The 15,150-nt window shown below is 45.6% G+C and overlaps 1 protein-coding gene across 1 annotated transcript; it reads right to left on the bottom strand.

The window, feature by feature from the left end:
- Positions 1 to 83: 83 nt before the first annotated feature.
- On the bottom strand, positions 84 to 14,627 carry LOC311496267 (zinc finger homeobox protein 3-like; the record flags this gene model as incomplete). Its single annotated transcript, XM_084556058.1, has 10 exons — positions 84 to 3,387; positions 3,492 to 4,154; positions 4,233 to 8,953; positions 9,088 to 9,247; positions 10,682 to 10,792; positions 10,997 to 11,133; positions 11,219 to 11,326; positions 11,960 to 12,173; positions 12,319 to 12,857; positions 12,956 to 14,627. The coding sequence occupies 10 exons, from the start codon at positions 14,625 to 14,627 to the stop codon at positions 3,271 to 3,273; spliced, it is 8,442 nt and encodes a 2,813-aa protein (XP_084412184.1). The 3' UTR covers positions 84 to 3,270.
- Positions 14,628 to 15,150: the final 523 nt, after the last annotated feature.

Here is a 15,150-nt window from a genome sequence, read left to right as displayed (position 1 = left end):
CAGAGTCGTAAAACACATTATCATCATCAGCAGCAGCAGGAGCAGCAGTGTAATTCATCCGAGGTCGTTAATATTCATCATATCATTTAGTCACAAAGGAAACTCATCTGGCTGAATGTCACAGATGTAATTAATGAAGTGACCCCAGAGGTCATGGCTCCATTCACCAAACGCCTTCTGTGTTACACACACACGGTTGAACATCAAAAGCCTTCAAGCCAGACACACACCGCCACCGAACATACAACCTGGAATATGAAGCACATATACAACAGGCAGACACCCTCACATACCATAACATTCACAAAATGGCTTCTCTCTGTTAGACCAAAGGGATGAGACCAGAGCGTGCACCAAAGCAGACTTTATTAAGCTCAGTGGAGTAAGGGCAGGGAAAGGGAGAGAAACACACACCAGCAGGGGAAAACTGGGGTAGGGAGAGTATAGAGACACACTAAACCACTGGAGCAGGACATAAGGACAGGTGCACATCACAGGTATCTTTTTGGTCATCACTATGGCAACAACATATCCAGAAAAAAATGAAAAGAATTGTTTTACCTACAGTAAGGATAACAGAGTCTCTTCACCATAGAGGACTCCAATATGTACATCTTACAGTCACTAAGATCAAGAGAGTACGAGAGAAATCAAATTTGAAATAATCAGTATACAAAAAAACTGCCTTTGTGGTATTTGGAATGCACATTTCTGTACAGAAGAAAGCTCATTGGTATTGTCGTAAACATTGGTTAGTTTAAGAACAAAACACGACAGAGTTAGTCAGTCCACATCCTTTGGAAAAGTTGGCTGTGATGTCAGTCTGAGTTCAGCAAAGCTGTTTGAGCTGGACAAATGGACTAAAGACATTGCAACACAGAAAGACACCATACTAGTGGAAGGTTTTGGGGCTGAACTCCTTCAAATAACTATGCAGTATCTCCATAAGCATTGAGAAGTTAATGCCCCATGAGGGTTTTTTGAAACTGGAGGCTTGAAAAAAATATTTTTGATATCACGAAAGCCATATCTATCTTATGAGTTGGGGTAATTAATCAGATACTGGAAAACAAACTTGATGGAATTGAGCCCCACATATCCATTTGTTTTGAACAGAATAACAGAGGAGCAGTTTATCAACAGCATCACAGGTATCATTACAGTTTGTAGTCATTAAAGCCTAGTGGTAAAGCGATCAGAGCATGCATCTTTCTACAGTATCGTTAGAAACTACAGTACATTAGCAGCAAACTGGACATCCTTAAGGGCTGAAGTTCAACACTATGGTATAAAAGAAAAATAAACTGGAACATTTCTCAAGAGAAGTAAAACTCTTCAACCGCTATATTACAGACTGCCATGGCTCTAGTTTGGGGTTTTGGTTACAGTCTCCAGTGTGCTTATGAGAGGCAGAAAACAGTAGCTTAGATACAGGGACTCCTTCCTTCTTTAAAAACAGCAATACATCGTCAAGTAAACAGTAGCGCTTATTTTTGTAGGTCATATGGTTAAAGTATTATCACGTCTTTGGATTTTTGTCTTAAAGCATTAATTATTGTTTAGCTATTATTGTTATATTATCATTATTACAGATAGAATAAGGACTGGTTGCAAATGAACAGAGGAAAAAGGTAGAGAGAAAAGTGGAAGGTAGGGAGGAAGAAGGAGGGAAAATAAATTAAGTGTACAAAAATAACATCAATAACATCCGAAGTTTTTTTCAACTTTGCGCAGTAGCTCCCGTTCTGTAAGTGGAAAGGAGAGCTATGTCTCAAACATCCAATGAAGTCTCGAGTCAACCATACAAAAGCTAAATACTGTACATTTACGCCTCACACTATTAAACACTTTAGTTTTAATAAGGTTTTTTTTTTTTGTAACAATCTATTACTCAGAGGTGAAAAGCTCAGATCTTTGAAATACAGAGATGTTTGTGTAGATATCTATTAATACTTACTCCAAGGTTAAACCAGGCCTCTTCTGTTTTAAAAACAGGAAAGTACAGTATTTAGATCACATTTGAAGCAGAGCCATGTTGAGCTGTTGACCTGAGCATAGAAAGCTTTACATTAATCACATAACATTGGTAAGCCATTGGTATATTCAAATAGAACGGAAAGGCAGTAGTCACCTTGCCTGAACATATCAAAGCTGTCATAATCTTTTCATTATCATGACACTATTATATCGAAGCAAGACAGTTTATCTCAATCCATAAGATTTATATTAAGAAACTATTACTAAACACACACAATGTAAATTTGAGTTTGGTTAAAGTTTTCATATACAGTATAATGGTTGAGTGCTATAAAAAAATAGTTTGCCCCTTTCAGGACAAACTGGCCTTTGCGTTCTGTGCTATTTGGGCTGTTATCCACTAAAGGAACATAGAAGGAGTACATGTACAACAGAAGACTTATCATTGGCTTTTGGAGGGTGGAACTGCAGTCAAGCACCGTGTCAGTCTTTTGGTACTCGGCTTACCTAGAGTATGCCAGCTGCAGATCTCACCCCATCACCATACAGACGTCAGCTCTGCAGTTTGTTATTGAAAACAAACATGTTCAAACTAAATCCACAGACATGTAAAATTTTGGTTATGAGCTTTGGAATCTGAGTCAGTCTTTACAAAAGCTCTATGCAAATATCCCTGTGTATTTCAAGGACATTGTTCTGTTGTTGTTTTTTCTTCTTCTTCTTCCACTTTCAACGGCTTTGTTTTACTTCAAGTTTATTTTTTGGAGCTCTCTATTTACACTAAAATCTCTTTGACAATTTCTTTTCCAGCCTCGTATAGACTGGCACTACATGCTACACAGCTAGTCATCTAGCACTGTCTGGTGGAGGGCCCACTGTGAGTCTGTCATGCAGACTGAGAGGTAGACTGCAGGTCTAGCTGGGCAGTGAGGTCACATACTTGGAGAATGCTCTTTGGCCTCTGTGGCATCTGGTTGCTTTTTTCAAGGTGGTGTTTGGTTGTAGTAAGGTGTCTGACAGACTAGGGAGAGGAGCTCTTTTCAAGATAAGACAGACCAGGAAAGAGTTTAGGAACAATATGAAAAGAGGAAAGCTGTGGTGGAGAGGACTTGGTTTGGGCTCTCTGCTATTATCATTTGAGAGAGTTTCTCTTTGGGCCAGTGTGGCTCTGCATCTTTGGGGTGTTCAGGTTACAGGTTTGGCAGCAAGTGGACAGGGTATATATTTCAAGGTTGACAGCAGTTGCAGGAGGGATTTTGGTGAGAACATAGTTGAAGGAAGCAGTCTGCCTATCTAAGCTCTGTCTCTCTCCCCTGCCCCTGCTGACAGCTCAGCCTGCTCCCTCTCTGCAGAGTCAGAGCTCAGGCTCCTGGCCCTCTTCTCCTTAGCTCTGGCATTCTGGAACCACACCTGCAAAAAACATTGACAAGATATAAAACATAGTCTATTACCACAGGTTTGACTGTGTCTTTGTTTTATCTATTGTGCTCTATTGTCTTATTTGAAACAATTACCTGCACCACACGGTGAGGCAGTCCTAGTTCTTGGCCCAGTGTCTCACACTCGTGACGGTTGGGTGTGCGGTGGCTCCTATAGAAGTCTTTGAGCTGGAGAACCTGGAAGTGACTCATCTGTGTCCTCTGGCGCTGCTGCTGGTGGTGCTGCTGCTGCAGAGTCTGTGTCTCACCCCAATCTGAGCTTGGACCCCCAGATCCTTCAGGACTCAGACACCCTTGGTCAGCCATACTGGAACTGTCCTCACATGGGTACTCCTCATCATCTTCCTCGTAGTCGTCGTCCTCCTCTGGGTTGCTTAGATTAGTGGTTGAAGGCAAAGAAGTCAGAGGCTTCATAGTTAATTCTTTGTTGCTGAAGACACAGCCAAGATTTGGGATATGGTGGGAAGAGATAGATGGGCCTGGTCTGTCCGTGACAGATGGCATAGACATCCCAGTCTGCCCATTGGATCCATTACTCATTGATAAATTGTAGCCTGCTCTTTCAGCCTCTGCCCAGTGGCGTGACCTCATATGGGCATCCAGGGCACTTTTTACTTTGAAGAGAGCCCTGCAGAATGGGCAGCGCAGATGGTTAAAACCTAAGCTGAAACTGGATCCTGGCCCCATTGACCGGAACTGTCCTTTTCTCTCTCTTGCTCGTGTATTTTGAAACCAGACCTGTAAGAGAAAGCCATGTGTTTCAAAATTCAGCTAAATCAACAATGAATTATTTTCGATGCATCGTCTATACAGTACCTGAACAACACGTCTTGTTAGGCCCACATCTCGCGCAATGCTTTCGAGAACTCCTCTGGTGGGGTTAGAGTCCAAGCTATAGCGCTGATACAACACTTCAAGCTGTTCTGGAGTGATGGTTGTTCTCTGACGTTTATCCCTTCTGTGTTCCTCCTCAGCCTCTCTACAACCCCTTTGGCCCTCAAAACTGGTCTCTGATATGTGCTTTGTACTCTGCTTTATCTGTGTCAGGGAATTGGTAAGGGTGTTACTTGAGTGATCAGAGAGTGTGTTCTTAATTTGTACGCTGTTCAAGTGTGAAATCAGGGAGTGTGTGGGATTAGGGTGTATCTGGGACATAGCGCTTGATAGCATTTGGCTGGCCATTAAGGTGTGGTTGGGGTGAAGCATCATGTAAGGCAGGGTTCGGTCTGTGAAGCCAGAGTGCAGGAGCTGCACCTGGGACTGAGCAGCCAGGAGGTGCCTGGTCTGATGTTCTTGCCATATCTGGAATGACGGCAGGGATGCTGGGCAGAGGCTGCACTGGAACTGAGCCTGGGTTTGGAGCTGGCTTTGTGGTTGTGTTTCAGTGGATAGGCAAGCTGTGGCATCAGGCAGCTGAGTGTGGCTTATTTCTGACTCAGGAGCAGAAGGGTGGTTGGTTGATGCATCACCAGTCTTTTCAAGGGCTTGATCGGAAAGAGGACTGTGTGTACGCCCCTGCTCTGAATGAGACACAGACAAGATGGCGGGTAATTGGTTTTGTGAAGAAGAGGCAGCGAGAGGCTGAGGTCTTTCTGGAGTAATTTGTGGTTGAATCATGGGCTCAGGTTTCAGACAAGACCCTGATTTCATGGTCTGAACAGACTCCTTTTGGTGGATGTCTGCATCTGAAATTCCACTTGGAGTATTAACAGGAGCTTGGTTCTTGTTGGCTTGTGAAGAGACTGTTTTATCTTCTTTCCTCGGAGGTGTTGGTTCTCCGTTGGTGGTTAGAGGCTCACTTTCTGTACAATGAGTGGACAAATCAAGGCCAGGGGAGTCAGGGTGGGTGTAATACTCATAAGTCAGATCCATGGAGTTTTCATTCTGAGAGTCACCTTGTCCTTCATCCTCACAGCTGTTATCATGATTATCATCATCATTCTTGTAGTAGCCATTTCTGTGTTTGCGTGTCTTGTCAAGCTGGTTCTTCCCCTCCAATCCATCATCTGTCCCCCGGTCTTGATTTTTGCGTGCTCTCTGCCTAGCATTTTGGAACCATACAACAATGACTCTATTAGGGAGAGACAGCAGAGCAGATAGCCTGTCATATTCCTCTTCTCTGGGGTAAGGAGTGGCCTCAAACACCCCCTGCAAAGTCTCAAGCTGTTGCTCTGTGAAGCGGGTTCTAGAAGAGCGTCTGCCCCTGTGGGATTCTCCTCTATACAGGTCCATTGTCTGGGGCTGTGGGGAGGAGTTAGCTGGAAGTCCTGGGGACAGTGAACAGGGAGAAAGTGTCAAAGGCTGATTTTGCACTACTTCCTCTCTGGACTCCTCCAGGGCTGTGGTTGGGGGATTATTAAAATTGTAAGGGGAATCCTTGTCTCGCTGGCGTTCTTTAAATAGGGTGTTGCGGAACCAGTGTTTGATGACTTTGTGAGGCAGTCCAGAAAGAGCAGACATTTTGTTCATTTCTTCATCGCTGGGGAGACTACTGATATCAAAGTGTTTTCTTAGAACAGACAGTTGCTCTTCAGATATTCGGGTTCGGGTTCTCTTACTCTGCTGTTGTTCCAGTATTGAGGGGCTCTCTTGGCTTTGCTGTCCTGTTTGAATGGGGCTAGGTTGGGATGGTTGACCCAGCAATGCAGGATTGAGCTGCGGAGGTTGACCTAACAAGGCTGGGCTGAGCTGAGGTTGCTGGGCAAGCAGAGCCGTATTAAGCTGTGGCTGTTGCCCTAGCAAAGCTGGGTTAAGTTGAGACTGGTAGAGTTTTGCCAGCTCAGGATTCACACTCGAGTCTAACCAAGACTGGGGATGGAGGGACATAGACTGCATTACAACTGAAGGGAGGAGAGGTAGCTCCATGGGAAAGGGAATTGGTGGTAATGGAAGCTTTGGTAAGGACAGTGGGGGCATAGGAAGCTGAGGCAACGATAGAGGGAGCATAGGTATTTTAGGTAAGGGAAGAGGTATGGGGGATATGGTTTGAGAAGTAGCTGTAGAAGATGTGCTCGGGATGGGGACCTCTTGTTTTGGAAAGTCTTGAGGTTGAGAGGGAGAAGGAGGAGAAGAAGGCGCAGGGGCAGTGGGTGTTAGGTCTGTAGCTGTAGCTGTAGTTTTGGTCATGGGATCTGAAACCAATGATAAAGGTGGAGCTTCAAGGGTTTCCATTTCAGGCTTAACTGGTTCCATTGCTGGATCTGATTCTGAGCATGTTGCCAGAGCTGGAGCTGCAGCTTGGGTGCAAACAGCTGAATTCTCTGCAGATTTAGGCTGAGTGAGTGGGTACATTTGGTCATACTGCAGCCTGTATTCTCTGGAAAACCTCTCCAGTGCAGCAGTGGGGAACACCATGCTATGAATGTATTCCTGGTGGCTTTTTAAAATCAAGGCATCTGAAAAAAACTTGCCACAGTCTCTACACTTCTCTCCCTTTTCACAGCACTTCCTCTCTTTGTTTGCCAATTCTTTGCCTTTGTGTTGCTTGTTCTCTTCTGGGAAGCTTTCCATCGCTCCATTGACTTCTACTCCTTTGTTATCCTTGGTAACATCTTCCATATTTCTGTTATGTAATATATTAACCTCCTTTCTTTCCTCCTCTGAGCACACTTTCATCTTGTTCATATCAGAGCAATCTTGCTTATTTAGTATTATTTGAGTTGCTATTTGCTGCTGGTGCCTGTGTCTACTTTGTATATACTGCAATGCCAACTCGTAGCCATAACTCTGCAGCAACGTTCTAAGAGGCTCCCCATTTGCAGCAGCATATGGCACTCTAGGAGGAGGACACTGTGATCCAAGAAGATTAAGTGAAGAAGATACCACTTCCTCCTTCTGACTCTCATTTTTAACATTAGGAGCATGTGTTTTGCCCTTTTCTTCTCCAAGACTAGGATTGCTATGTTCTCTGTCCATCTGGTTGATGGAGGGCCCACCACAGACTGCATCAGCCTTGGGTTCACACCACAAATCTTTTGGGTGGTTGACAGACGAATTTGAACTTTGTTTCTGGGTTTGTTTCTCATTAGTTTGAGACTCCCTTTCAGCCTCTGCCTTAACCTGATCTTTCGGGATGGAGTTGGTCAATACTAAGTGACTAAGTTCTGGGTTCTTAACATTTAATTCTGTGTTAAGATTCATGTCTCCTGACAAGTAAAAGGGCAGAAGAAGTTGCTGCTGCAGAGAAAACAAATTGTCCGGCGCCAAGGAGAAGTGTTGTTTAAGGAGATTCTCTGGTAAAGCAAGATGCTGCATGGCTTGAGACTGGAGCAGAGCTGTGTGCTGTTGTAACTGAGCTTGAACTTGTGCCTGCGCTATCTGCTGCTGTTGTATTAGCATTAGCTGGTTTCTTGATGCTAGAAGCTCTGCCACTCTCTTTTTAGCATGCTGGCTATCTATTGTGTTAGAGAGGGTTGGTTGGGCCTCAGTTACCAAGCCTGGCTTCTTTGTGAAAGACAAACTCTTGAATGTTTCGTCTCTGGTGGTAGCATTCTGAGTGGGGACTGACACTGGAGCAGTTACAGTAGATGGTGGGGTCTGTTGAGCTGGGTTTTGAGCAGCACGAGCTCTAGTTTGATGAAGGACAGAGCGCAGATGTATGTCCAATGTGGAGCTCTGACTGTAGCCCACGCCACACAATCGACAGCGGTAGGGTCTAGGATCTGGACCACGGGGAGCCTCTGAGGACGCAACGCTTGTGCCAGAGTCCTGCATGGCTCGTCTGGCCCGGTGGAGATGGGACACAGAGTTGTAGTGGACCAGAAGAATCGTTTTTTGTGTAAAAGATTCAGAACATATGGTGCATTTATAGGGCCGGGATGGATCTAGATAACGGTCTAATGAGGGGTTAGAGCTCTTTTTGAAAAGAGAGCTCAAACTAGATTCTATTTCCATCTCCTCAAGTGGCTTTTTATCTGGTTTTGTCAAATCCTCCTCACCTCCATCATCTTCGGAGACCACGTCCTTCTCTTTAATTTTAACGTCTTCATTTTTTTCTTCCTTTCCCTCAATGCCCAATGCTTCGTCGTCTATCTCTTCATCATCACCCTCTCCTGCTTCTTGACCCACTTGAGGGGATAGACTAAAATCTTGTTGAACTGAATTTGTATTCTGCTCCATGTATTGCACAGTATGAGGCGGCAAGAGTGTATTCAATCCCTGTGTGTTGTCCAGCTGTGAGTGTGTGTTCTGCATGTGTCTCTGCAGGGCCTCCTGACTGCGGCATTGTCTAGAACAGAGGGGGCACTCTGTCGCCGCCCTCATGGCATGGTACTGCCAGTGCAGCTGGAGCTTCTCCTGAGTGGGGAACGCCAAGCTGCACCTGCTGCAACGGAACCGGTAACCATGACGATCTGAGAGGGGAGGTGGTTCGCTGGGTGGGGAGGTGGGTGGTGAAGAGGGGGGGATCTGAGTCGGGGACTGGGGAGCTAGTCTGCCATTGGAAGGGTGAGTAGTGTTGTCTTCTAGGGGTGGGGTGAGAAGAGCTGTGACATCTTTGGGTGCGGCGACGTCTTCCTCAGTGTTCTCCACTGAAACGCCTGTAAAATGCACAAAAATATGACTGTGAATTAGTTCTTTCACAGCTTTTTGATTTTAACAGTGTCTTTTTTGAACAAATGAGCATGACATAGTTTGTTATTATTGCTTATTCAGTGAGGATCTAAATACCAACCTTTATTTTTCAGTGAATCAGTCAAGGTAACAGAATCTGCATTGTGGAAGCAGTTTCCATTTTTATTCTTCGCATTTTTTTTCTGAATATCATCTGTGTCCAAGTCTGTCTGTAGTTCCGTCTCCAGCTGAGGCTGCAGTTGTTCCACGGATGGTGTGACCTAGAGGAAAGAAAATTATGTTCTGTCAGTTATTGCTACTTAATGTTCTTTTACCAATTCAGAGTAAAAGAAATATGGGATATTGCCATGTTTTCTTAATCCAACATTATGAATAAAACATGTTTAATTGTACAGTATAATAGCAAGCAAATATCAAGATGTATAAACAGAGTGTCTGCACTCCCTGTACTAATATCATAAAACATTAAAGTGTGTCGTTCCATCTTGCACCTGCCTACGCAGCAGTATAGGCAGCAAGGCACATCAATTTGTTAATAAGTATACATGGTTGAGATATGTGGGTCTGCCCTTCAGTTCCTGCAACGCCCTCCAACATGCCCCAAGGGTTTAATAAAACTTTACTGAGCTGAATAATGAATTTATTTAAAATCATTCTTCATACAGAAAACCTCCATCCCCACAGCTTCAAGCAATGAGAGCAAATACTCTATGTACGGGAAGAGCTAGCCACCCCAAGGAAAGGACAGACAGCCAAAGATGAGATTTACATGACAAGAGTTTTCTCTACGTAACAGCTTCATAAGAGCCAAAGAGAAGAACAACCACACACACACACACTGCGGAGAAAACTGAAGGTCAGGCTTAATCTAGAGAGCGTAATTGGAAAGCAAGGTACATAATGGCCATCATCACCTCAGTCTGAATTAATGAACCTCAATTACTATCAGAGAGAGTGAGGGAGGGGGAGGGGGGAGGATGGGGGGGACAAGGGGTGTAGAATATGAAAAAGAGAGAGGGAGAGGGAGGGAGGAAGTATGGGGCAATGAACAAAAAAAAACTGCTTTGGCGAAAGACAGTGAGTAAGGGAGGGGTAACGCATAAGAAATTGAGCGAGAGCTTGGGAGAGACAGAAAGGGAGGGGCAGAGACAGAAATTGCAGAATAGGAATGATGGGAGTAGCTAGAGGGGGGAGGGAGGGACAGCAGAGGGGAAAAAGGGTGAAAAGCAAGTGGAAGGAAAGAGAGCTAGAGACAAAGGCCACTTAGCATACAGGCCAGGGAGATGGAGGATGGTGATGTGGATAGATGACCGGTCATTGTTAGTTGGAGAGACACAGTAAAAAGCATGGGGGCCCCTTTTTAGCTTGACTGCACTTCTGGTAATAGAGGGCTACTTAAACATGCATTATAGAAAGACTGGCTTTTCCCTCACTCACTCAGTCAAACCCTCTCTCTTCCACTCTAAAAGACGCACACACACATACACACAGAACACACGGCTGCATCAAAGATGATAGCGGGGAGCTACTTAAACATGCATTAAAAAAATCGCTGCCTTTCTCTCTGGTGCCTTCTTAATGGAATTGTCTCCCTACATTTCACTCTTCCCCATCCCCCTTCGCTTTGGCTTTCTTATTTTCTTTTGCTTCCTGACGAACACAAATACAACAAATTCGCAGTTGCATACACTTACTGTGCTGATGAGCTTGTCTACACAGTCCTGCGCCACACTGTGAACATGTGTGAGATGCTGTCGAAGGTGTACGTATGAGAGTTTAACCTGGCACAAAGGGCACTGGACAGTCTTGGGAAACGAGGAGACGAGAGGGGCATAAGAGAAGTGAGGAAAAAATGTTATTAACGTGCAGATTAAATAGGTAGCAAAGTGTGCATGGGTCTGTGAGATTACAAAAGGACATGGCATGTCTAATCAAGAACTGTGCTTGTGTACATTGATTCAGTTGATATTCACGTACTTAAATTATTAAGATGTGTGTCAACTGCTCACCTGCTGGTTCTCATTTTGCTGGTGTGTTCGGGGGCGTTTGGTTGAGATGGAGCTTTCCATTTCCCCGCATCCAGAAGATGGACGCTTAGCTGAGGGTACCGACTCCCTCTTCTCTCTTTCCTCCCTCTTTGTCTCTTCTTCGCGTAAAAATAAATATGAACATATAAATGCATTTACATTTACAATTTAATGTATAATAATTCTCTGTATAAGCCACCATACCAGTCTCATCAGAATTCTTCTTTGTCCCCAAGTTACATGTGTCTTTGGTTGTGTCCAAAGGACCAGTGCTGGTCTCACTGGAAGTTTCCATATCCTCACTGAGCTCTCCTGGGAGGGGACAAGAAAGTAATTATGTTATGCAAACACAATGCTTCACACAATATGTTCTCACAAACTATCCAGCTAATTGTGGTTTATATTACTCTTTAGCTAACATGCTTCAAAATGACCAATGTCTTTGGACCGCACTTCATTCGTCTTGCTTGCCTCCATATACTATTGATTAAGTATTGATTCCACATTAGATTCTCCTCAGAGGTGGACTAGAGGTTATATGGACTTACAACACATCTGTTCACCTTAATAAGTCTTAATCTGCACAAAAACAAATCACATGATAGATGTAATTTACAAATAAAGTGTAGACTTACTCATTTTAGTTGCACACACTCAGAATATAAATGCTGTGTTTATAACAGTGACTAGCCTCCACCTCCTGCTCTCCTTGTCCGGGGGATTTGTATTGGTTCATTGATTAGCAGGTGCTAGTTAGATGTTGTCAGGGGTGATTGGGGATATAACAAGGATGTGTATCGACTAATCACTTTGCTTGATCAATATCGCAGCAACAGCCATTACTCATTTTCTCACTCTTTTCATCTTAATCCCCCGTCTGCTCTCTAACGCCTGGAAACACACACGTCATGAAATCAAATGCACCCGCACAGTTCATATTCTCACCTGTGACACAATCACGGCTTTTCCTGATGGTAAAAATGGCGGCCAGCTCCTCTCCGCCCATTGGCTGCAGCTGTAGTAGCCCTTCCCTCTGCTGATGGGTTGGGGTTTGACTGTGTTTCAGTACTTGGAGTTTAGAAGAGGAGGAGTGGTTGCATAGAAGACAATGGAACAGCCACGAACCTCCATCAACCTCACCGTCATACTGTTGCAGGAACTAAAATGAATGAGGCAGAAGAAGAAGCATATATGGTCGAGAAAACAGTTTCTACATCTAGTTTACATTTAAGTATATTTTTGTGCTACTTGCAGGCACTAAGTCACAGGTGCTTTGGTGTACTTAGGTGTTTTTATATACTTACTCTGTAAACCCGGACGCTTGCCTCATGGTGTGAACTGAGGGAATGCCCCTGTAGCTTCTCCAAACTGCTGGTCACGTAGTCGCACAGGTTGCACCTCAGCTGGACAGGGTTGCCCTTAGCAATGAGAGCGGCCCCTTCCTGACCCCTGTCTCCGCCCTCCTGCAGGTGAGCAGCAAGCTGGTACCGGGTGCGGTGTCTGTCAGTCTGGCAGTGCAAGGAGAAGTTAGCCCTCAGCGGGGTGGTGTAGCCGCACAATCTGCAGTGGCAACCACCAGTGACTAAGGAGCACCACTCAGACTGGGGCAAGGAGCGGGGAGCATTCAGGTGCTGCTCCACAGACTCTAAGCTGTCGGATGAAAAGCAGGAGCAAACAAGGCACTGGAACACGCCCTGGGACAGGGGTCCAGTGGGGGACAGAGGTGGAGCTGGGGGTGGGGAGGGTGAGGGAGACGGAGAAGGAGTCAGTGCAGACCCAAGGGTGACTGGTTGTTCTGCGACTTGTTGACTGGTCAGTCGCATATTCAAGGAGAGCTCAGCACCTAAAACAGAAAGAAACCATGAACCAGAATTGACACATTTTCAAGCTTTCATGTTTGATTACAGCAATACATGACAGGTGTTGTGTGTTTTTACTCACCTGCATTTTGTAGGTGTTTAAGCTGTGGGGCAAGGCTCCTGCAGTGAGACAGATAGTAACCTCTCTGGAGCCGTAGCATGTTGTGTGTGTGTTTCTCGCTGGTAGTGTGTATGCGCAGGTTGCGAGCAATGCTGGTCTCATAGTCGCACACATCGCACCGCCACCGCTTACCATGTGAGTGGGAGTGTGTAGGTGGTGTGAGCTTGGCGGGCTGCGTTGTAGGCGTGGAAAGAGAAAGTGGGACCTTGGTGTATGGCTGCTCATCCACTGCATGACCATTGGAGGAGCTGCCATTGTTGGTAATGGGAGAGGTGTGCATGTGACCATTTGGATGCCCACCATTTTGAACGTTATTAAGGTGTTTATCGGACTGCATGTGTATGCTGAGATTGCCTTTCGATGAGGTAGCATAGTCACACACCTCACAGCGGTAGGGCTTGTAGCCACAGGCGTAGGTTTCACCTCGGGCTAAGCGAGGATGAGGTTTTCCCGAACTGCAGTATCCACACACACCTCGTGTTGCGCCACCACACACACACTTTCCCCCGGAGGTGCCACACACACACTGGCCTCCCGTCTCTGGATGTTTCTCCTTCATGTGGACTTGCAGTGTATGCTGAGACTTATAATGCCAGTTACACTTTGGGCATTTCAGGGTCTTGCAGGAATTGCGTGAGTGCATTATGGTCATGTGACTAGTCAGTGAATTAGGAGAGAGGTCTTGGTTGAGGTTTTTAAGGACAGCTTCTTTCTGTTCACCTTCTTTGTCTCTCTCATCATCCACCTCCATGTCTAGCTGGTTGTCATTTGGTTCTGGAGCTTTGGCACCATCTCCATTGGAAATGGAAGAATGAGGAACCCCTGCCGGCCCATCATCCTCAGCAGGTGTACTGGCAGGTTCCGTACCTGCCAGTGGAAAAGCCAGAGAAGACTGCTGGGATCTAAAGCTCTGAGAAAACCCAGAAATCCAGCCCTGATCTCCCTTAATGTCTTTTACCTCTGTCTCGCTCAGCAGGGCAGAAGAGGAGGACGGACAATTGAAGTGCTTTGGAGAGATGGGGAAAAAGGGGGAGGGCTTTGGAGAGGGGGAAGAAGTGGGGGAGGGCTTTGGAGAGGCGGCTATTTTGCTGTCGACTGTGCCACTGGCTTTTGCAGTGCTGGAAGAAGAGCTGTGCTGGCTCTGTTGAGGTAATAAAGAACATTTGGATTTGGTTTGGCTTTGGTTTGAGATGGCCTCCTCCTCTTCCTTCTCCTCCTCTCCGCCTCTGCTGATGAGGGCTGCTGGAAGGCCCCCTGCAACTGATGCCTCTCCCACACCTACATGAAGCTCCCCTTCTTCCTGCCTTTGCCCTGACAAATAGCCCTCCCCAAAGTCTTCCTTCATCCCCTGCTTTTCACGCGCTCCATTCTCCTGCGAGTGTAGGCCTCCTTCTTTCTGCTCACCACCCCGGGTCTCTTCTCTAGCCTGGGACCCCTCTGCACCCTCCTCCTCATGCTGAGGCAGGGTCACGGGCTCTTTGGCAGGGGCCATGGCTGAGGTATGAGAGGATGACCCCTGCTCAGGAATGACCGCCAGGGTCAGGAGAGGAAGAGATAAAGCCTGGGGACTGAGGTCAGCATCTCGCTCCTCTCCTCCCCCTCCATCCCCTCCTCCTCCCTCACCGCTGTCCATACCAGAGGCTACAGCTGCCACGCATTACTGCCCCACCTGTGTTTTTCAGATACAGAGAAAGAGAAGAGGAGAGCAGGACAGACAGAGACAGCAGAAAAGTGAAGTAAAAGAAAAAAAAGAGGAGAACATTAAATACATGACTCATGTAAATAATATTGCATAACAGTAGAGGCATTGATTAGAGTCCCTGGATAGCATCTGTTCAATACAGCTTTCATAGTGCGCAATCCAGAGTCTGGTTACCCAGGGGTTAGCGTTAGCCCTTAATGGGAAAATCAATAGCATGAGAGCTAAACTAGGTAGAGGAATGCGGGTAAAGGCTACGCTGGAGGTCTATAATATTCCTCAGGGGATAGGATTAAATAAAGAACTGAATGCTTCAGACCTAAAGGGCTTCCACTAAATTGCCACACTTACACAAAAGCAGATAAAAGAACACTTTTTAAAGCCAGTGTATCAGTCCCTACATCTTTTGCTGCACATTCGTAGAGAGATATTATGAGGCACCAGGATCCCTGTTTAG

The sequence above is a fragment of the Chelon labrosus genome (genome assembly GCF_963514085.1).
Source record: "Chelon labrosus genome assembly, chromosome: 11".
Classification (NCBI taxonomy): Eukaryota; Metazoa; Chordata; class Actinopteri; order Mugiliformes; family Mugilidae; genus Chelon; species Chelon labrosus.
The sequence above is the reverse complement of the archived record's forward strand: the minus strand, read 5'-3'. Positions and strand labels throughout refer to the sequence as shown.